We start from the raw sequence: 23,565 nt of genomic DNA, 5'->3' as shown, positions 1-23,565 counted from the left end.
ATGAGATGCACATACGCACTGCGCATTATATCTGATATACAATCAGTAAATCATATACCCTGAGTTATAGGGAGCGTAGGGGATGATGTAACGGCCACACCATGTGCCAAAAGAGACTGGAATGGTTATGAGGTGTGAATCATATTCCACTTCAGGCTTCCGATCCGTAAAACATTCGTAAGGTTACAACGTGTCGTAAGTCTGTAGTTTACCATAGGGTTATGAACGTCTTCGTGCTACGTGCGCTTTTAGGATCAGATCCAGAAGAATAGGAGGAGTGGTTATGAGGGATGCGTCATGTTTCAGTACAGAAGGACAGAGTAGGTGTGAATGGGGTCGTTCTGAACCGTGCACCACACGAAAAGGACTGAGTAGGTTTGAGCGGAGTAGTTCTAAAGTTTGCATCGTGTAACAATGACAAAGTTGTTTTGAGCGGAGTGGTTCTGAAGAGTGCATCATATAACAAGGACAAAATGGAGGTGCGTCATATTCCAGTACAGAAGGGCAGCGCAAGGAATAATAGTAAATTCACAACACTTTTATTTAAGTGATATAGTGAGAGAGTGAGTTTAGTTTTTCTGAGCACTCAGCAATATACCAGCTATTCCAGCTTAACTAATCCAGACAATCCAGTGGTCAATAGCAAGAACACGTTTCTACGCAAATTGGATACGATGATATGTGTCAAACAATTTAGCGAGCCTGACCATAGAATCTAAAGAAGAGATATTCTCAATACTTTCAGATGACGTGTCTTTCTTAATATATAAAGACTTGTGATCAAGGGCCACCCTTGGACATCAGCTGGAATTATTCATGCCCCTATGTAGACATTTACGATTTCAAAGGCTTCTTTCACTTCAGACCTACATGTCCATGTTTTAATGTGAACTACCTACACATGTTATGGAATGCATCCAGACATGTAGAACACATGCCACGGGCAACGGCAATGTAACATATTAAGCTTGGGATAGGCTTAAATAAGTGATCTGTATTACACAGAAGTGTAGGGCACGATAAAGAGTTTCATTTCTAGTCGTATTAATTCTCCCCGATCAATAACCCGAGTATCAGCGCCTTTAATCGAACAGAGTGTCATAGACTGGCGTATGCCAGACCGGTGCTTGACATTTGCCCTTCTGAAGACTATGCAGGTAAGGTGTGTTATTAATGAGTGCGTGCTTGTATCCATATATGTGAAATAATCGAACCTGAGCAAATTTAAAATGATGTTGTAATAAAAGAAACAAATTCATTTTGATTTCTTTATTTACGGCATCAGTTAGAATCAGTTAGTTATCGCACTGGTCGTGAAAAGTTTATATTTTTTACTTTTTAGGTTGCAATACGTCTGTGTTGTGTTGCTTAACTGAATAATTTCTGCTTTCAGTACTTACCTTGTGAAATTTTAATGAAAAGCCCAACAATGATTGTAAGTGGTTCAGGGAACGTGATAATGAAAACCTCTGTTTATTATCGAAAATGTCTGTCTCTGAATGCAGTATTTCAACACCTTGGAGATTCATGAAAGATCTGTAAAAGACCTGAATATATCATCAATATCAGTTCCTTATATATTATATGAATGTGACTGTTTAATTATTCTATCTTAGTAGCATTAACATGTTGAGGTAAAACCTAAACTCTCCAGTGATTATCACTTGCTTGATAACGGTGTTAGTACGTACATGGACAGGTCGCACCCATTGCAGTAAAGAAGTTGACTATCCACAAAACGTGATTTTCCTTGTTCAGTGATTCGTAATTAGCCTACAGAATTGTAATCCTTAAACAGGTAGGGGCGATGAGACAGAAACGGTAATAACAAGTATTAGAATATAGATTGGACGTCAAACATTCTATTCGAAACTGACTGAAGTCAGCATGCTTTTAAGTTCGAAAGATCACAAGTGTACAAGGTGGGTCAATCAACCATTCTTTACGAAATCGAATAAAATTGATGAGTGTACGTGTAGCTCATCTTTACGTTGAGTCGCTGCTTATAAAACGTCATACTGCAAACAAATATATCCACGTCACAAAACTGGGGTAAACGTCACGTTTTCAGTTGACCACTGATTAAATTTAACTTTCTTCGATGGAGATGCTCATGTATTCCGACGCTGAAAGGAGCGTGACCCCCATGACAACCTGAGAACTCATGGCAGATTTGAGCTCACCTTCTTCAGCACAACATCAGCTCAATCTCGTAGACAGTACTCTGTGCCGATGTTTGATCCACTGAACACGTCAAGAAAATGACAGAGTGATAGACCGCGTCAGTGGGACAGGCTCCCTGAAATCGCCAAAGGCAGTTCACCTTGTCCAGTGGATGGATGTTTCACAAATCTTGATAGTATGACTCACCACTGATTTAACAACGTCAACGTTCACCAGTCTCACGTTACATCTACCGTCAAGGTCGTTAGGGTTCAGTACGTCTACTGTCATACTTCACTGCCACTACAAATGTTTCCGCGTGACAGAAAAATGGCATGTGACAATAAATCTGAACTTATTTCGATGTATATCCTCTTATTTTTGGAATAGTATTTCTTCGTGTTGCACATATTTCTCCATGTTTGCAAGAATAAACGTATCATTAAGTACTGTTACAAGCAACCGTTATACAATACCCATGTCCCCCAGGAACAGTTGCGCTCAGCGTAAAAGGATCGATGACGTATTTAAAGGTTTTTACAAATGATGAAGTAATCAATGTCGAAGTATCTACGTCAAACTAAGGACCATACTCGTCTCCTGAGAAATGGTTATTCCTGGCGCTAAGTATTGAAATGCCAAAGTCGACGCTGGAAAGCGAGAAAATGAATGAGCTTTACAAAGAACTACGTGAGACTGAAAAAGGTGTTCAGTTAATTTGTTGATAGCATGTGATGCTTGGGAATAACGAATGTCATTACAATTTGTCAACAGTTCGTCTCTTGACACGCCCAATATGTATGGCGTTATTGTACTGAGATATTTTACAAATGATATGAATCATGTGAAAGTATAGATGTTTCCATATGTATGGAGATAATTCATTAGATATACATCAGTTTCAAATTTTTAAAAAAGAACATTTCATCTGCTATTTTCAGTCTTATTTAGGTACATAATGGTGTTGAATCACTAAACTTTAAACACTGAACAGTGACCGTAGCTTATACAGAATTTATATACGTATACTTTAGTTATTCCCTTTCATTGTAAAACCTGCCTTCCGCTGCATAATCCTTCTAAGGGAATTCACCCATGAAACACTTTCAGTATCGACTTCTGAACATACTGTTACATTTTGTCTGTCTTCTTAAAATGGTATCCAGCGATAGTAATGGTTTCAATGTCTAACAGGTAACCACACGATAATACAGCCACATAAAAGACGGGAGTACGTCTTCTGGTAAACAATGGAAACATGTGTTTTTTTCAAATGAACAATGACAAAATCTAGAGACAGGTTTGCTCGTTTATCGAGTTTACCCACTGAATAACCATAACGCAGTTATATATTGAAATTACACGCACGGTATACTGACTCTCCAGGCAGGGAAGCGACAAGTACCATAGTTTGCTATAATTCGGCCAGGGATCGACCCGTGGACACCTACGCTTTATTCATTGCAGCACAGGTGATAGGAAAAGAAGGGGCGACTAATAATACTTGATCGCGTACGGCCAAATGGGTGGCGTTATCACAGACAAGAACTATACATTTAATACGTAATGAACCAAACAAACACACTTCATTTGATGCCATTCTGTATAGCCGAGTACAAGATCAGCTTTCGAGTTAATGAACAGGTGACCGGCGCAGGAGAGAGATCTATTTGAGGCGTTACAAAGGTAATTCTCGGGGTTCGGTTTCAAGGAATCAATATATTTTTGTATGTATACAGCAACTAGACTCACTGGGTGGTAAAGGTATTGTCTCAGAAACATTATAAAATCATGAGTCGTCGGTGCCTCCATCTGAAATAGGTTTTCCTTTGTTCTGGAACAAACAAGACTAGGGTCCCTTGAGGTCCACAAGCCTTGCCTCTTCGTAACAATAACGTTTCTTCTACTGTTTCAATTCAAGTATTGTCTTTGTGAGTTGAACAATCGACATCCGGGTATTTAAAAATGAATTTGTGTAACAGAGTGAATCGACTTCGGAGATCTATATATTGGCGGTTCCGTTGGTTGGAGAGGTCGATCTGCTGGTGAGACTATATGCTTAGGATCGGCATATGAAATCAATGTATGGTTAGAGTGAAACCTGTCATCTCTGTCTTCAGATCGTGCCTGTGGCCTAGTCAGCTCTGATGCCTTTCGGTCGAAGTGCGTGTGCAGGGATTGCACGTGCTGGACGTGAGCACGCGAGAGAGGCGGAGAAAGCTCACGTGAAACGGGTTGTGAGTACAACATACCACTCCATCTGACATTAAGTCACCTTGAATGACAAGTTAATTGAACTAAGTCTTACAGATAATTTTACTTGTAGAATCTGTCCGGCGTAGTACGTAGTGCAGTGTTGCCAACGTGAGAATTTCGACAAGAAAAATGTTCCTATTTTGGAGTCAAGGTACCAGTTAACACTCCCCAAAGCATTCAAAGGACGACCCCAGTCGTGCCACAGTTAGAATGCCGTTAGCATGACATAATACCTCGGGTGGTCCTTAATATCATTTAAGTAGTATGCAACACTTAACACCGACAAAACAAAGATTTCTTCATCATAAAGTCTGGGACTATGACATTTTCAAAGGTAAATGTCGCCAGAATGTCCTCCATACTGAAATGTCATAGGACCCAGTCATGTTTATTTACATTTCCGAGGGGACCTATCCATGAGCTCCAACGTTCTATTTACAACATTCTCAAAACTTCTCATAACATTGTATTATTTGATGCGCAATTTTACATTAATTGGATACGAAACCTCGAACGAATGTTGTCATTGCACAGTGAATCTTGCGTTGTGTTTTGTATTACAATACGAATGGTTCAGTTTCATACAATTATATATCATCTTCCGTGGGCCTTATTCATGAATCCGCGAGACAGTGTAATTTAAGTAAAACTTTCAATGATCGCTTTTCAGGTGCACCTTATTGTATTGTTATCAAATTCAAATTCAAACGCATTTCACTCGCCATATGAGTATGTAATTTTGCGGCTGTCGTGTACATGTTTCGCTGCCAGGACTTGACATAAATCTGCATGCGTTATATTTTGTTGCGCGTGGCGATATGGTGTTGCATTCATAACAACCTATATACATTAGACATTATTCGGACTTAAACATCTTTCTCCCCCATCTCCACCGCCCAAATTTATTATCACATTGAACACAACATTTCTAATACGTCTGGAATTCTTTTTATGCGTAAACGTTACTGACAGAACGGTTTTTCATATGTTCATGATACTGTCTATAAAATATGTTTTCAGGAATTGTCATGAATGGGAATAATATGTACAGTATAATACCAAAATACCAAAATGTGTTAGAAAGTGTACAGACTGAAACGAACACCGACTGTCCAACGAAAGAGGCTGAGCCAATCATATTGGCCCCCAGTGTTGTCATAAAGAAAACATACAGCAATGTTTAATAACGATAACAAATAATGACACGGAAAAAATGGTTATTCGTCATGTATTTCATACGGGTAAAACATTTGTGGTTTAAAAGCCTTGTAAAGTTTCAGTATGTTTTCAGCAAAATGTTCAACGGTGTATGTTTTTCTCTGCACTTGGGGTAACACGGAGGTACACGTGACAATGTAGGAATGTCAGATAATTATATCTTCATAAATTTAGGACAGATAAACACCATTAAGTATGTGAATACGGCCAAAGAAAGAGCTCACCATTATAGATAAAAATAGTGTGGACTTAACACAAAAAGCCAGTTTGATCGGGGGTTTTTTCGATTGCCGACCCACACAGCTTAACACACTGAACCAAGGAAACGTGTCATCGTTCACTGAAACAAGCCAATATATAGGTCGATATACCACTGTGTTATGTAATTACTTAGAGACGGTCTTTACGTCCTGTCATTTGTTTGAAGAAAACTAACATTATTGACTAAACCGTGAAGCCAGTCATGCATCAATAGTTGCCATGATACAGCAAAACATACATTTGTATCATATTTCATTTCCTGATCATCATGACGTCACATATTCATATTTTCTGAAAAGCTGTTTTCGTTTTGAGGACTCAACAACCCGTCAACAATACTGTCACGCACCAACGTGTCCATTCTTCACAGTAGAAAACAATGCCACACAGCAAGGGGGTGTCCTTAGATACAGTTCTGGAAGGTGTCACATACTTGAGTTATGTGCCCCTGGAAAAAGAAGATTGTCACTCGTAAGGCCTCGACCTTCTAATCTACACAAATCTCACAGCAGAGCCTAGTCCCTCTAAGGTAGATAACCATTGAACTTGCCTGAAACTGTCTTTGAAGAGCATGGTCAAAACAAAGGCCGTTCTGAAATGCACGACGCTTAATATGTCTAGTTTTAGTCTAGGCTTTTGAAACTGTTGTAACTATGGTGAAACAGTAGAAGTATACTATCCAAAAAAGAAACGCATTTACGAGAAATCTGTTGCAAAAATGTTGTATTTTGAATCGTAACTCGTCCACAAATATACTTTAGTGTATGAAATTTTACACCAGTTTCGAAGAAGGTATTGTCTATACAACAAAATGGATACTTTTAGATATCGGAGACGTTGAGCGCGATGCTGACGACGAAGAACGACCCCGACGTCGTTTTGGTGGCGCTCAGACCAATCTCTTCCAACCTGTTCTAACCGGATATGCTCTAAAGTCCAGGCACCCTGGCTGCTGTGCTCACACCCGTGGCAGTACGATTACGAAACTGTAGTACCCGGATGTATCATTCTTGAGCTGCAGCGTTAACTAGAGGTCTGTCCGTACGGGGACGGTCATTCGTTATACCTGTTTGGGTGCAGCTAGCAGCAAGCCGTGATATCGTGCTCAGATTAACATTCAGACGCCTGGCAGCAGAAGATTGGTAACCTCCAGCATGCATGCTTTCAATGGCGATGTTCCGTGCCTAAGAGTTAAGACGTGACGTAATAATTTGGCATCAAAACGAATGCCAATTTCTGAAAGTAATCTGGATTTTTATTGCTAGACAGTGAATACTCATTGCTGCACAATTTCAACTGGAAGTTGATTTCTGTTGCTTTGTGGCGATTGCCTTGTAAGACATTTGCAAGTGAAATCGACTTATGGAATTGTGTAAAATCATGTTATCTACACTTTTGTCACATATTTTGACGATTGTTTCAACGCAATAGGTAATTAATGGATTTAAAAAAATCTCCCACGCGTTTCATTTTTGGGCAGTATGTTTGACATCACCACAAACAATGAAGACAAACACCCATCACCTGCCATGTGGCTTACGTGTTCTTGGATGCTGAGGTGGTCATTACGGTCGACAATCCTTCCAGAGGTCGCACAGTTAATGGAGCATAAAACATCCTTGAGGCCAGTAAGGGATGAAGTTAATGTTACAGGACACGTTGAGATAAGAAAGGTGTACTTGACCATCAGGACCGTGTGCATGTGTTAGAATCGGCCTCTGCCATACCGACAATCCAAGAATATGGCTCTAGCCTCTTTCATAACCTATTAAGTCTCCTCAGAAAGAAAGTTTGGTTGGAACCAAGTTTGGTTCAAACTATAAAGTGAACAGCAAAAGAAAGCTTTTGATGCTAGACAAAAATTCTCCAACTTCACTGGAAAAAGTACGTCAAGAGAAATGGGATTTTAATGAAAACTATGGCATTTTTGACTGTATGTCTACTTGCTCCTCCGCGCAAAATATACGTTATATAAATACTACCTAGGTCGTTTTCACATCCCTTTCTCACCTGTCTATGTGATCTTTGCTCTTGCTTTAAATCACTGATTTGCTTGGTCACTGGCTACTACTGGACAGTTACTCAGGCAGATATTCTGTTTGCGTTTAAACTTCACCTGTCGCCACTCGTCTATGGTCCCAAATTGCAAACAAAATATACAGAATATTCCTGAATATATATACAACAGCCGTCCGCTCTTCAAACGTTGCTATTTTAATTAATGTGCCTCAAAAGAAATACATACAGCATAAGAACAGAAGGACGTATAATGTAAGATGTTTTCATTACACTTTTCCCAAACAACGGAATTCTATGGCTGTACCAATTTTGCAGAACAACTAAAATAATGAGAGACTTACTGTCTCCACCCAAATCATAACCCATAATCATACGACCATCAACAGGAAATAAAAGGCAGCTTGTGACAACGAACACAATGCAGGCAATGCAGTCTTTCAGAACAGTGACGTAGATGCATAGATAATTGAACAGAAACAGTTTCATGACAATGAAATATCAGCACAGCTTCGTAGCGTAGATTGGACAGATCAATAAATGAGAGTGTAACGTGTTTACATTTCTAGATCTGTTTCAAGGTCGGTTGCAGTCGTCGGTTTCCGGGCAAATTCTGGGACTTGTGGGGCATACAACTACCAATGTTTACTGTCATATTAGGATACTGTTATTCTTTCTCTGCTTACATTTGGACGGCCTGCTGAGGTTTAAATGTGGGTCAGGGAAACCAGTGGACTAATGAATGAACTACTATCCACGCTTTTAGGGCTCACAAAAATCTTACTGTCTTACTGTAACATATTAGATAGACGCGACAAACACATTTCCTCACCCATAGAATATCCCTTTTAAAAGGAGAGTCAGTGGTACTATTGCGACCTTATCTGGAGCATGTGTTCATGAATTGCAATAAAATAGCGATGAAACTAGATGATCGAGGAAAGGTGGACGTATCCTGCCACTCCAGTGCCATGCGTCATACATATATGACTTTTTTCTAATGATTAGTCACTTGTTCAAAGGGACAGTCTGGTACAAGTCAAATTAGGAAATCGCATCGGACATTATTTCAAAACACGCTTCCCTAGATATACTTCAGCAAATCTAGCAATATTGCAAAGTGGAAAACAGATACATGCTTCACATGCCATGTGTTTTTGACTGACCAGCGAAACCTTTACGCAATTGACTTTCTATCCCAGACAATGATTGTCATGTCGTGATGGCTTCATTGCGTTATGGGTATATACCTTTCTTGTTTAATCATTCCTACTGTTCTGTATTCAGGACGGAATATCTGTTTCCGATTGTTTCTATCTGCAAGCATCCTCAATTTGTGAGTACGGAGATTCATGAGCGAGACTACACACGGTAGAAGGAAATTGCGTTTGTACCGGTCCAGGGATTACGTCAATATCTAACAATACTGTGCATTAAGTCCTTTCATATTTTGTCAAGAGACCCATGTTTATGCAAATGCCAATAACAGTGTCCTGAGTCTGCTGAAGAAATTGGATGAAGTGTTCGTTAAGAGATGTTTTATGTGTCAGTAGTTCACACGGAGAATATAGTTATCAGGAATATCTGCACCACTGTGGTTTAATGGTATCTAGAAGCCTGACGCGGATGTAGCTGTCAATCTGCGCCATCGAGTTAATGCTTGCACACTGTTGTTAGTAAATTGATATTTTTACTAATAGACGATTTGTAAAACATATCAGAAAGCATCAAACCTAACACATGGTTAGTGCAACGTACTTTATGTTGTGTACAGTTTTGTGTTTTAGATCTTAAACTATTCATTAATATTTCAGTAGAAAAAATAATATACTTTTATTGCATATTACTTGTAAACCCTGGCTATTAGAATCTGTACACACATGAGATGAGCTAAGGTTTTACGTTCCGTTCATGAATGAATACTGTACATCTATAGCAACATGCACGTGTTTGCCACCGCTTGCGTGCGTGCGTACGTTGCGTGTCTCTCACATGATATGTCTACCCTAGTCAAACACTAGTCCAAGAAAGAGATTATACATTGTGCTTGCCGTATCTTGTTCTGCCTGGCTAACTATGTCCATCCCCGCGATCAGCTGACGTGCTGCAATATAAATGAACAAACCCTTTGAAATCAGTGTTACCACAGTGTATCTCATAACAGGACGAGCGTTGCCGTCACCTGGATCATATAATTCTTCAGGCAAATTTCAAATATTCAGTGTATTGCTTTCACATTCTGTAACATTTAACACGACCTATAATTTTACATCAATGAATTTTTTACAGTTTCTGATTTGTAGTCATATGGAAATGTGAAATTCAATTATTTTAGGTTTATTTCAGTTTGGAAAATTTTATCATTCTAAATTGTTGGCAAAGACACATTTGATCCAATTACAAACTGTAATATGTTTGCCATGCATTCATCTTTGTGAATATCAAAATGGATCTTTCCCTGAAAAATTCACTTTAAGCTTTCTTGGGCTTGTGACAATTTAAGTTGCAAGTTATAGATGAACCTATTTTGTCAAAAGCAAATGAACTCATACATTGAACAGTGAAGGAATTGGCTTATGCATGTCTGGCTTATATTTTAACAGTGGTGTCTCTTAAAACTGCGCAAAAAATGTCTCTTTGAAACATGGTGCCCACAATATGTTTTGCCGTTCACTTTTTGCCGTGACTCCTGGACTCTGTCATTGATCGACGTATCGGTATAGAATGTGATATGCTGCAGTCTAGGTTTCCAGAAAAAAGCAATGCACTTTTCTGCCAGACAAGACCACCACCTGCTGCCCTCTGTTGTATTCCACACAGTGACTACCTGTCAGAGGCTGTGTAATCAAACGGACACAAAACACCCCGCTGCAGCAGAAACTGTACAAATTCCATTGATGTATAATTTTACCCAGTTAAGGTTGGTTTGGTGTTAAACGAAGCACTCAGCACATATTCCAGCTATATGACAGCAGTAGGTAAATAATCGAATCTGGATCAGACAATCCAGTGGTCAACTGCATGAGCATCAATATATGCAAATGGGATAGGATGACGTGTCAATCATGTTAGCAAATCTGACCACTTGATCCTGTTGGTCGCCCCTTGCGACCAACATAGGTCAATAATAGCTATTCTAACCCAGATCATGAATCACCCAATTTAGGGCATTTCCCTCTGCGGATCTTTTCATTTGGAAGACGATTGACCCTTTTGATTTCTATTGTCCGTTTTACGTGTTATCCCCACTTTGGCCTAGTCCATAAAAATGTGATTAATTTTGCCCTGAAGTATTATAATCCCCACATCCAAGTTTACAAGTACCACCGTTTTGTCTATTTCTTAAAGTATGTGACCGTGAATCGAAACTTCTGTCTTGTAAGCAGACCTTCTAATAACCCTCCGGAGAGAAAGGACTTTGGGATGGGACCGCGTCAAAACCTGCTGACATCATTATGCACTGCCATGTCCAAACGGCGCTGAGCAGTGTCGCCATTTCAGTCACTCAGTAATCCGATTGTCGACAGTGCTGGTGATGCCTTACCCACCACGACACGATCTTCATTCACGCGTTGCATTACAGAACGAGAATCTCCCTAACTATCATAGCTGTGAGGTCAACGTAAACAGTTCAACTACTGAATCGGAGTCTCATAGCTGTGAGGCCGATATAAACAGTTCAACTACTGAATCAGGGTCTCATAGCTCTGACGTCGATGTAAACAGTTCAACTACTCAATCAGAATCTCATAGCTGTGAGGTCAGTGTAAACTGTTCAACTCCTGAATCAGGGTCTCATAGCTCTGAGGTCGATGTAAACAGTTCAACTACTGAATCAGAATCTCGTAGCTGTGAGGTCAGTGTAAACAGTTTAACTACTGAATCAGAGTCTCATAGCTGTGAGGTCGATGTAAACAGTTTAACTACTGAATCAGAGTCTTGTAGCTGTGACGTCGATGTAAACAGTTCGACTACTGAATCAGAGTCTCGTAGCTGTGAGGTCGATGTAAACAGTTTAACTACTGAATCAGCGTCTCATACCTATGAGATAAACGAAAACAGTTCAACTACTCAATCAGAATCTCATAGCTGTGAGTGACCATTTGATGTCAAGTTTATTCATCTAAATATAGAAATAGCTGAAAAACCTACAAAACAGGTTTCAATATCCCTATCATACTATTCCAGTCAGTGCAACAACCTAGATCTTGTCCGCCCGAAAATCGAGTGCTGCCATTCGGTCACGTGTTGAAATGCCCAAGCAAACATTTCCTGACTTAAATCCAAAGGTATGTCGTATATTTAAAAGCAGCCTTGCATTGTACTTGAAAAGCATTAGACGTAAAGCACTCTTGAATCGATTTCTCTACACTGACAGTTATGTCGATTTGAACTGGCTATGGCCGTCATTAATATTTGAAAAGTTGTAGTGCACAGGATTTCATCTCTATTCAACCTGGTCGCCTGTGTTCCCGGGAAATGGTAACAACAGATCGAATGTCTAACTTCATGGACGTCGACTGCCGCGTATAGTCTTCGTTTTACTTGTCCAAAGAGCCATACACAGACGAGAATAAGGTTCATTCATGCTTATTGGTTTATGCAAGCAATCATTTTGTCAACTCATTCATTCGCCGTAAACATCTGTTTGGCCTTGTCTTCGTTCCTTTCAATAATTTCTTACAAGACTAAAAATGTATAAATGCTCCACCTTTCGTTCATTCAAATACACTTTTTATTGATCTTTCGTATTTATCATTCATTCGTCATACCCATTACTCATATATCATTCTCATTCTTCATATGTCATACTCACTATTCATATACCATACTCATTCTTCAAATATCATACTCATTATTCTATATCATCATTCACATACCATACTCATTATTCATATATCATACTCATTCTTCATACACCATATCCATTCATATATCATAGTCATTTTTCACATACCATACTCGTTATTCATATATCATCCCCATGTTCATATATCGTATTCATCATTCTCATTCTGTTTCTATCACACTCATGCCATACTTCCTATATCATGCTATCCATATTTGATAGATTACTCATCATTCATTCACCATAATCATCATTCATACGTCATTCTCACCATGAATCAATCACGCTTACCATTCACATCTCATACGTATCATTCAAACAACATACTTGTAATCCATACGTCAAGTAGATCATTCATGTCAGCGTTCCAGAATCCATACACGATAATCGTGTACAAGTAAACAGCGGCCAAGCAATGTACCTTGACACAAGCTTAAGCGGGCAGAGTGTCTGGATTGTTTGAAGTATTGCGAAACATGGCCTTCTGGCCTTCCAGTACACCCCCTCCCTCGACCCACTTCCTGTTGACCTCTATGTTCTGATGCGGTCATTCAGTCGAACGTGGGCGACAACGCCGGAGCGACGGACACACGACACTGATGACATTATCAGTGAATTTACCACGCTAACTGAGTATATACTTCGTTCATTTTGACTTTACTCGGTCAGATAATAGATTAGGATATGGAATGAAAACACAAATAAAACTCAATGCATGGATATCTTCAGAGCACAGAAGACGTTCGTCCCGCCAACGTGAACATTAGGGCCATACGGAGGATGACATCACTGATATAAAAACAATTGGTCTCTTTTGGGGGATATATAGGGATTAAATTTAACAACGATGTGTCCGGATAATAGATTATGACAGAATACTTTGATTGAATTGTCCGTGTAATTTTGCAAATGTTACCCTAAACATCAGTTTTGGTTCACCATGTAGAGATGAAGTAACTGTCAGAGGTCCGGTAACTGTGGAAACTGGAGCCCATTGCAGCCAATGTTTCACATGAATCCAGACACATACAGGTTCCATTTTGGATCGGGTGGTCAGACTCACTGACGTCGCCCTCGTGACGTCGTTCTGTTGATTGTCTGGTACTGTTTCCATTATCTTCAGGTCGCCATCACACAGCTTTGTCTTTCCTGAGTGCGGCGTTTAACAAAATATCAACTTCAAAAGCAACAAAAACAATAATCAATTACACCGATGAAACATATATATTATATGATAATTCAAAGAGTAACTATCATTTGGAACTGAAAAACAAATTGAATGAAAATGTGCATAGAGTCTAAGTCACAAATCAGTTGAAATTAAGCGATGTTCGTCGCAGAAGTCCATGGATGAGTGACCGTATTTTGGTAAATCCTGAGAGTTTCCAGGACTTCAGTCCTGAACAACAATGAAGTACTTGTGGAACATGTGGTCTCAACTTATGTAAATGAGTTTGTTCATGACTGAATGGGTACCCGGTGGGATAAGCCATATACCTCAAAGGCAGTTTGGGATATCTGGGGTAATAATGTTTTAGCGCTTTGAGCATGCACAAGTGCATTGAGGAAACATGCGCTTTATTAATAGCCATCATTATATCAGCATCGATATTATTATTAGATGAAAGTATCGCGTTTCAGTTACAAATTTATTTCAAATCAATGATTAGATCAAATTATACTGTACAATCCCAGGCAACATAATTTTCCTACGGTTGTCTAGAACTTTAAAAACTCCCAGTTAAAGTTATTAAAAGGTTATTCGTCAACTCGACCCACTCCTTCAGAATTTGTATTTGGAAATGACAACTGGAATTGATGTGCTATATCTGTACATTCCACGTGGGTATTTGTCATGGTCCTAGCCTAAAAAGGAGCTGATGAACTCTCGTGCTCACTTACAACAGAAGAAATCATTTACGCGTTCTTGAAAATACTTCAAAGGAAGGTTTGAATGCACTCTTGCTGCCATGCGATGTCTCGCAGATGTTGAAGCCACTTGTGTTTCGGAATGTAAACATAACTCATAACTGGTCTGAAAATAGCTGGCTTCCGAGAAATATCAATAATTAATGATCAATCAGGAACGACGAAGAGTTACTGTCAGCTAATACTGGCGTTATTGCTCTCGTGTTTGACCAAATGAAACCAAACAGAAGTTGATCTCCTCCGTTTTGGCGCCATGTTCAGGTAAGAGTTAGGCCTCTATAAATGTTCTACTCATAGGTATTCATGAGAAACGGATACAGATGACAGAATAACTACACGAAGTTAAGAATTACTGGGAATTGTAGACCTACCCTAGTCATGCGCGCGTAACACAGCAACAGGATTTTGTCTTAGAAATATCTGAACATATTGCATCATCTCGTCTTTTTAGTATACGTCTTCATTTAAAAGAGTATTTATCAAAGTTGAATATTTGATACAATTATAGCATCTTAAAGTTTTAACAAGAAATATGTTTCGGTTAGATGTTACTAATACTCACTTCCCGAAGACACAATGTAATTTGGAACATCCAAAATACTGAACGATGACCTAACGCAACCGATACAGTCTGATATTTATGCAAGCACTGTTCGGAAAGTGTGTGAATTCACGGTAACACTGGAGTCAAGAGGACTGACGATGCTTGCACTGTGTCAAAACACAGGGTTGGTCAAAATTTGTTTCCGGTATGTTGAACGCAGTTCGCTAAAATACAACCTGAGTATCGGCACGTATCGATTGAATGAGCACTGGTTGAGTTCCATCATACACATACTGTCTACAGTCCACACTTCCCCTATACGACCTGGCCAAGTCAGCGCACGATAACAGAATGCTCCATTAATATCAATAAAGTCGCCGTCAATTGAAAGAAAAGTGGAAGAATGACCAATCACGAATCTTGCCGAATTCTGGCGGAGACAGGCGAGTGGCGTTAAAGACATGTGTCGAGAAAAGAGTCCTTATAAACATTTAATATGAGATTCAGTGAACACAACCAGGAAGTTTACGTTGGCTTTCTTCATAGAATTAAAAAGAACTCCTTAAATAATGTGTTGAAAATTCGATTAAATCGATCTCGGAATAGTACATTAAGCTCTGGCCGAGGTGCGACAACTACTCTGTAGAATATGTGGGCAACCTTCTCCTGGCACTCTTGAAATTATTCCAGGGACAGGATTTGAGAGTTATTTTAACACGGTTTTGTGACCGACTTCGATAAAATCGATGGCGACACGGGCAGTGGAGGAACTGATAGGATTAACGACATTCAGCTCTCGACTCAAGCCGAACCACTTCCAAATCAAACCGTTTCCCTTCAATTAAATACAACTCGGTAACTATGGTAATTGTGTCAATATGCAAGGTGCACTTCGAGAGCAAAGGTCGATGTGTTCTCTCAATATTGATGATATGACCAAAATTTCAAGCACACTCTGCCGACACTTCTTGAGCTGTTCTAAACGAGAGACAAACTAAAGCTGCCAGTGGCGTGGGAATGTTTTCATCAAATCTTTTAGGGGCGTATTCATCATCAAAAGTAGAATCTGAAACCATTGTTTACACATACACAATACAAACACACCATAAAAGAAATACCTTTGAATAGAAAAATAGCATCACCACCCATCAACTGTGGCTGATAAAGTTGTCAAAGCATTTTATGAATTTAATTAATCCGTATTTAAATGTTAAAAACACTAATGACATGTGAAAACATCTTTTGTTGAGGGAGAAGACATTTGTAATAAATATCCGCGTGGAATAGTGTGAGGCAGAATGACCAATCCTAGCAACACAATACACAAACAGGACCTGTCAGGACAAAATAAGACTCCATTGGCAAGATTTTCACAAAAGTCGGACAGGGACATCACTTAGTAAATATGTATACGCAATGATCTGGTGTGACACTTGCATCTCTCGTGTCAGCTGGATGTGTTAATATTTTACAAACATATTTTCAGGCCCTGGAAATATCAACTTGAAAGTTAACAAAATATAAATCTACACGCAGTATTACTATGTATAACACATAGTATTGTTGACAGTGTTCTGAACTCTTAGCAATTATGCCAGAATTGCTGAACCCGTAGCATATATTACTTTAAATATACGACATTAATAGAGAGGTTGTTCCGAACTACAATCCCATGTTAAACGCATGAAAGACAGTGGGAGTAGATCTGTCTGAAATTCAACCACAGATAACGATTGAAATACAAGTCATCTTGATAACAGTTTTTCTGAACATCCTCATATGAGTAAATCTTCAAGTTGTTAAGTCACAGACGAGAGAAAAAGCAGTTGTTCTCCTTATGCATGTGTCCTGCGGGGATGACAGACGACGTAGAAAACGGTTGATATTAACGTCTCCCTATATGGATGTGCCCTGTAGGAATGACAGACGATTTAGACAACGGTTAGTCTTTACGTCTCCCTATTGATGTGCTCTGCAGGAATGACAGACGATTTAGACAATGGTTGATCTTAACGTCTCCCTATGTGTGTGTCCTGCAGGAATGACAGACGATTTAGACAACGGTTGATCTTAACGTCTCCCAATGGATGTGCCCTGTAGGAATGACAGACGATTTAGACAACGGTTGATCTTAACGTCTCCCTATTGATGTGCCCTGCAGAAATGACACATGATTTAGACAACGGTTGTCCTTAACGTCTCCATATGGTTATTTCCTGCGTGAATGACAGACGATGTAGAGAATGACCGATCTTAATGTCTCGACATGAGTCGACATGGTCCTACAGGAATGACAGGCTATGTAATCAACGGTAAAATCACCCCAATGTGGGTTGTTTCTGCAGAACGAGGTGAACATATCTACTCTGAGGTATAAAAACACCTTGTCACTCTACTACGAAACTGGTGTTCTGCGATACCTAGCGAAATGCGCGACAAGTGGCAGGGAATCCTTGTCATGCCTGCCATCTTATCCCAATTGTGTAGTCGGATCCTTACGATCTCAGTCACTGGACTATATTGTCGAAATTACAGATCCTCGTCATTTATTTGCACAACACTCGTGGGTATGACATACAACAAAAAGATTATACTTTAATGCCAAGGGACATCTCACAGAACGCACCTCTGCCCCGACTGCCATGTCATTCAGTATGCAATACTCTTCACGTTGTTTGGAGCTTCTGTGAGGTGACATGGAGAACCCCCATCCATGGCCACGCGTTACACTACCGAGGTGGAGCTGATGTTTCCACCCTGGTATTAGCTTGCCTATATAATCACACTCACTGATGATGGTGTTGGTGCTGACACAGAGCCCCAGGCAGGAACCGTTCAAGTTAAACTGGTGTAAAGGATGGAGCTTGCAACGATTGAATGTCAACCAATGGCATTATGTCAGTTTCTGTCTTAACCCAAGTCAGCATGACAAATTCAGGTGTAATGCTAAATGCGGTGTAAACCTGGCATTAGGCGAATGACACATGGCAGTATGATATTATTCAATCGATGACAAATGCAGTGAAAACCAATCGCATGGTTCCACACTCGGTGTAAACGTATGATACGGATGATACGTACTATACTCGTTTCACGTTAAACACAAGCCAGCATGACAAATGCAGTGTAAATGAAAAAGATAAAACCCTTTCCATCTCCTAGAGTACTTAAGAGTCTACTGTACAAGTCCGCCTATATGCTAATGATATTATGATCATGTGTATTAATTTTGTTAGCATGGATATTGTCGTACTCATCAATATAGGAGAGTATGATCGCGGTCTGTCCATAATCCATTGATTAACATTGTGAGAGTACATGTATGAGTCAAATACTAGGTGTTCGCGAAAACATATGTCCCATCCCATCTCACGTGAGGCACCCGTGGGCCCATGGTATGATGCTAGATTCAAGGTGAAAACAAGGTAGCATGACAAATTCATTGTTCATACCATGGTATGATGCTAGATTCAAGGTGAAAACAAGGTAGCATGACAAATTCATTGTTCATACCATGGTATGATTCGTCAAGTCAAGTATCAACCCAAGTCCAGTGTTAACCCGAGGCTGCAATATGTACTCTATAATCAGCTTAAAATGCGACAGATGCAAGCTCAACCAAGAAGCGATACTTTTACACGTGGATACGTGTTTTGATGATATTACAGCCTAAGCAGCTTCTAGCAGCTCTACACGTCAGGTCATCTGTACTAAATATAATGGCTCAGTGGAACATATATCCATTTCAAGCAAGACTTAACTGATTGACAACGTTGTACATCATCATAAACAACTCGACGCCTGTACTCTTCCATAAATCGAAAAACCTTGTGTAAACTATCATCCGCATTTTAGTGCAATGATATGCTATGTGTTAAAATGTGCTTATGGAAACTGTAAAATGCAAATGCACAGTTTATTTTCACCTTTAAACATCACGGTAAGAACATCTACTTCATGCATTTTACCATAGTTTACCATATTGCAACCATATATTTATTCATACTTGATGTAGGTAATGTACATGTTTAATCTTAACATTTAATTAGTTTTGAGAAAATATCGTGTCGAAGACGCCCCATATGCAACTGACAGTTGTTGGTGTAAATCTGATTCCGGGATTATATGTATCGGCGTCTTAATGAAAAGGCAGCAGTTAGACCAATCAACAACGGTAAGTAATCATGCACGACCCATTACTCCCTCTGTGAAGCGAATTGGCTGGAGAGTGATATGTGATTGTATTACCCGAAACTAATTGGAATATACTAAATGAAGATAATTAGTAATGGTATTGGCAGGGAACCTGTAGGTATTCCTCAAAGCACACTGACTGTAGGTATGCGAGGTTGGCGCGAGCTTTCGCCAGCAGCTAGCACCGTTAACAGCGACAACGCTTGTCTTAACAACCATAGGTTATTGACGATGATCCTGTTGTCTGATGATAGCTGAACGCGAAACTAGATCAAACACGTTGATTATTTTTAGCCAGAAACGCTGTCTGTCAATGGACAAACGTGACAGAGACAGCATTGGAGACAGGAGGCCTCTCGCCCTACACTTAGGTCCCTCTGAATTAGTGCGGTTTGCACTGTGCTGAAAGGGATAAACACCCTTTTGCTCCTAATTACCTGAATCTAATCCGGATTCGGATCAAATTAACTGTGGGAGCTCTCAGCGAATTTTGGGACAGATCCCGTGAGAGTATCCCGCAAACATTCAGATGGTGATCTTATGCGCATTGAGCCTTGTCTCCGTGTAACGTGACTTCCGGTCTAGTCTAGCTAGCACATCTGTGCGCTAACGGAGTTGTATACCAAGCTGGTGAGACGGTGCCTGTGACAACAGGGACGGTATGATTAACCAGCACATCGACTCAACGACAGCAAAGAACGCTATGCAGAAACAAGCAAGTCAAGACAGTGAGGTAGGGTTTGGTAGATTTTAAAGAAACTTTTTTCGTCTTATGCTCATTCCAGGTGATGAAGCTGAGCTTGCATCTCGGCAGAATACCTTCTGCCTCCAGGTGTGTTCCTGTCATGAACCACTGTGGTTATATTGTCGTTTGAGATGTCAGCATATTGAGCGCTTGTTTCGGCGTCCTCGCTTCGGGGAAATCAAATTGAAATCTCCCCCATATTAAATGTCAATCATTCATCTGACGTGTCAAGTGGCAGCTGAATGCCTCGACATCATCACCTACAGAAAGGGGTGTTAAGGAACAAACACGCCAGGTTAGTCGTATATTGACCTGTCACAGTATCAGTTGATGCAACAGTAATGCACCGCGAATGCTGAAACATGTTTTTCATTGCCAGGAATAGCTGTTCACTCTCATGAGCAACAGTCGGTTACGAGATCTTTAGTCAGATACACTGTACGTCGGATAAAAGAGCATTACTATATCTAAATTTGACATAAAATATACGAAACGCGTGTTTATGAATGTTTAATGAACAGTGAACTGACAAACAGAAATGTAAAGTAAATCAGATAACATTGAACTGATGCTTACAAATATTCTAATCTTCTTGGGCTAAACGGGTAATGTTTAAAACGGAGAGAACAATCGTTTTTACGCATATAGTATACATTACCAAATTATATAATACATAATGTACATAATGGCAGAACATGGTTCACAGTGCATAAATGTCATTGTCTCAGCCATTCTGGACAGTATTAAATATGCAATTAACAACATACGTCCTGATCAAACAAACCGGGTATATTAGAAATAATCATCATGGTCCTGAAATCGACAACAACCAATACCACAAACTTCAGCTGCCTGTCGACTCTGTGTACGCCGATGTGCTCATTATAGTGTGTCGTAAATTCGATCAAATTGCTGTACATATCTGGCCACAGAGATATGAATTACTTAAGTGGTTGTATATCACTCGAGTGCTTAAACACGACTCAATACGTTACTATCGGCTGCTTGAGTTATCACAGTGGGTTACACGGCAAATTAGATGTTTTCCATAATGAACGGCCATACCATCTGCTTGGCAATCAAGGCCAACAATATGTGCATTTAAGAAATATCGATTTTGGTGTTTACAATATGTTCTCAATAAGGAAATATGAATCGATTTCTAATTGAAGAAACTTTTCAATTCAAGTTCTCAACATGGTCGATTTTTAACAAAGGTTTTCATGTGTTGTAAGCACAAAAGTTTGTCGAAGTTGCAACCTGTGTATTGAATAGGAATGTGGGAAGTTGAATGTAAAGCGTGAGCCTCTACGGAAACTATGGCGTCTCGGTCAACGAAATACAAGTTAAACGTGCAACATTTCACGATTCATTACACAGTGTGGTGTAATGTATGTCAGTGTAGATGAATGTTATGGGTCAGCTGTGTAGTTTCATTGATGGCAACGCTGTAAATGAGTATGGTTTTACGCAGTTTTAGCGATATCCTGACTGATGACACTTGAGCTCGACATGACATATTGCAGGATATGTCCATGTTATACTGCAATATACAAAGAAAATGATTAAGAAAATATGATTGACATACTCCAAGATGTATTAGCAGTACTTTATAATCATCTCTATAACTTTCCTAAATTCAGGTCATTGTGATAAAACATGACTCACTGATCGTAAACGGTGTGGCTTATTTCGTCAAGCATTATAAAGATGTCCAGGAAACTCCAAAAAGAGAATACTAGTAACACGCATTTTATGTACTTTCGAAATGGCTCTGGCTTCATTGTGTGCATATTTCGGCTGAAACCTGTACTCCAAGCAAGAAGACGTGTGCGCCAGTTTTCAGTCTCAGATGATGGACTCTTGTCCCTGAAAACCGTTTGTGTGGCTCCTCGGTAATCTGAAGGATACGTATCAGTACAATAATCAGTGAGCATCTTGGTGTCCTAGTTTGACACATAATGGTATCGTCTAGAGAAACTGCGAAATGAGCACTGACCTTGGAACGAAGTCTACCGTTTAACTGCCTCATCTTACAGTCAAGCGAAGAACACATTGCAGCAGGTTGTATCTACCCATAGTTTAGACGCCCCCTCCTCCGTGAAAACGATTAATAAAAAACAATATCATATAACTGTGCGTGACCTCATCAGCCTTCAGTAAATATCTAGAGCAAATGCGATTTTAGATTAACTAAAGATTCCTGGTTAATGTGTTTAACAATACACGAACGTAGTTTTACACCTTGTATTAATGTGAAGTGAAACGGAGTTAAGTACAAGAATATTGCACTCAGGAATGACAAGGCCTGGATTAACACCTGAAGCTTCTGTCCCCAAGCAGTCACTGATATGTATTAGACTCCTGAAGTGGACTTGTTACGTACAATACTTGCCACAGATTTACTTCTTGATATTCAATAGAGGATGGACTCAAGGTAGTCAGCGAAGCACCTCTAAGCTGCATTCTCTAATGTAAACATAAGGAGTTATTATATATACCCATGCGACCCACCACGAACTATGTGAATAACATGTCTTTATGAGGCATTAAGAAGTGCCAACAGTGTTTGATGGTAATCAAATGGATTTGTGTTTGGACACCTTTACACAAACACCGTGTGTCGTCAGTATTTGATGGTGATATATTTTGAATCACACAATGGACTCGTCTGTTTGTAGACATATTGTATAATTCTATAAATAGAGTTACATTGAAGTTATGTCATTGCAGGGTACTATCAACGGCATACAAATGCTTATTCACCAGAATCGAGTTGTAAATCAAATACTTCATCACATAAATTCATGTTCCTTTCCATACAAATTGAATGAAATATGGACGTGTCAACAAGAAAATGGTAACGATTTCCCTGAGACGGACCTGCATTATAAACATTTTTGTTTTGTAACATCCTATTTAATCAACAAGCCTTGTAATCTTTTAATACTGACTTCAATGCACGACCTTGTCACAATTTCAGGCTCTCCACCTCTTTATAGCTCTTCTTGTCGTTTGTGTTCCGGTCATACCACCGTGCGATCCATCTAATTTGGTCTTCCCAAAGCCAAAGCAGCGTCCACAAGAATGTTCTTGTCTTTAGGTATAACTGATCTCCATTCACGATGTCTTCCGTCGAGCTCTTAAATCGATAGTCTAATGACTTTTATTTTTACAACACGTAATGACAAGGGTGACTTCCAGGGAAGAAGACTTTACAAACAAATATCTCCAGCAAAAAGAGTGATGCTAATGAATTTTTGGCCTATGCGTAACATCATTAGCTATTAGCCAAATCGCCAGGCAGCTGGATCGCCATTTCCATGGAAACGGAATGTTTTTGAGTTAAATATACCTTGACGTCTTTAAAACCTTGAATCCGTAGTGGAA

At 39.6% G+C, this 23,565-nt stretch overlaps 1 protein-coding gene across 2 annotated transcripts in view; it reads left to right on the top strand.

The window, feature by feature from the left end:
- Nucleotides 1–4,128: 4,128 nt before the first annotated feature.
- LOC137278545 (calmodulin-like) overlaps nucleotides 4,129–23,565 on the top strand; it is a 40,783-nt gene continuing 21,346 nt past the window's right edge. Inside the window, exons 1-2 of one of the 2 annotated variants that reach the window (XM_067810977.1) lie at nucleotides 4,129–4,208; nucleotides 4,284–4,400. In XM_067810977.1, the coding sequence (XP_067667078.1) occupies nucleotides 4,311–4,400 (90 nt within the window). In that variant the 5' untranslated portion in view covers nucleotides 4,129–4,208; nucleotides 4,284–4,310. Of the gene's footprint in view, nucleotides 4,401–23,565 lie in introns of both variants that reach the window. The other variant, XM_067810976.1, reaches the window with a different exon arrangement.

This window comes from Haliotis asinina, chromosome 3, assembly GCF_037392515.1.
Source record: "Haliotis asinina isolate JCU_RB_2024 chromosome 3, JCU_Hal_asi_v2, whole genome shotgun sequence".
Lineage (NCBI taxonomy): Eukaryota > Metazoa > Mollusca > Gastropoda > Lepetellida > Haliotidae > Haliotis > Haliotis asinina.
Note: the sequence above shows the minus strand (reverse complement) of the source record. Positions and strands in the feature narration are given on the sequence as shown.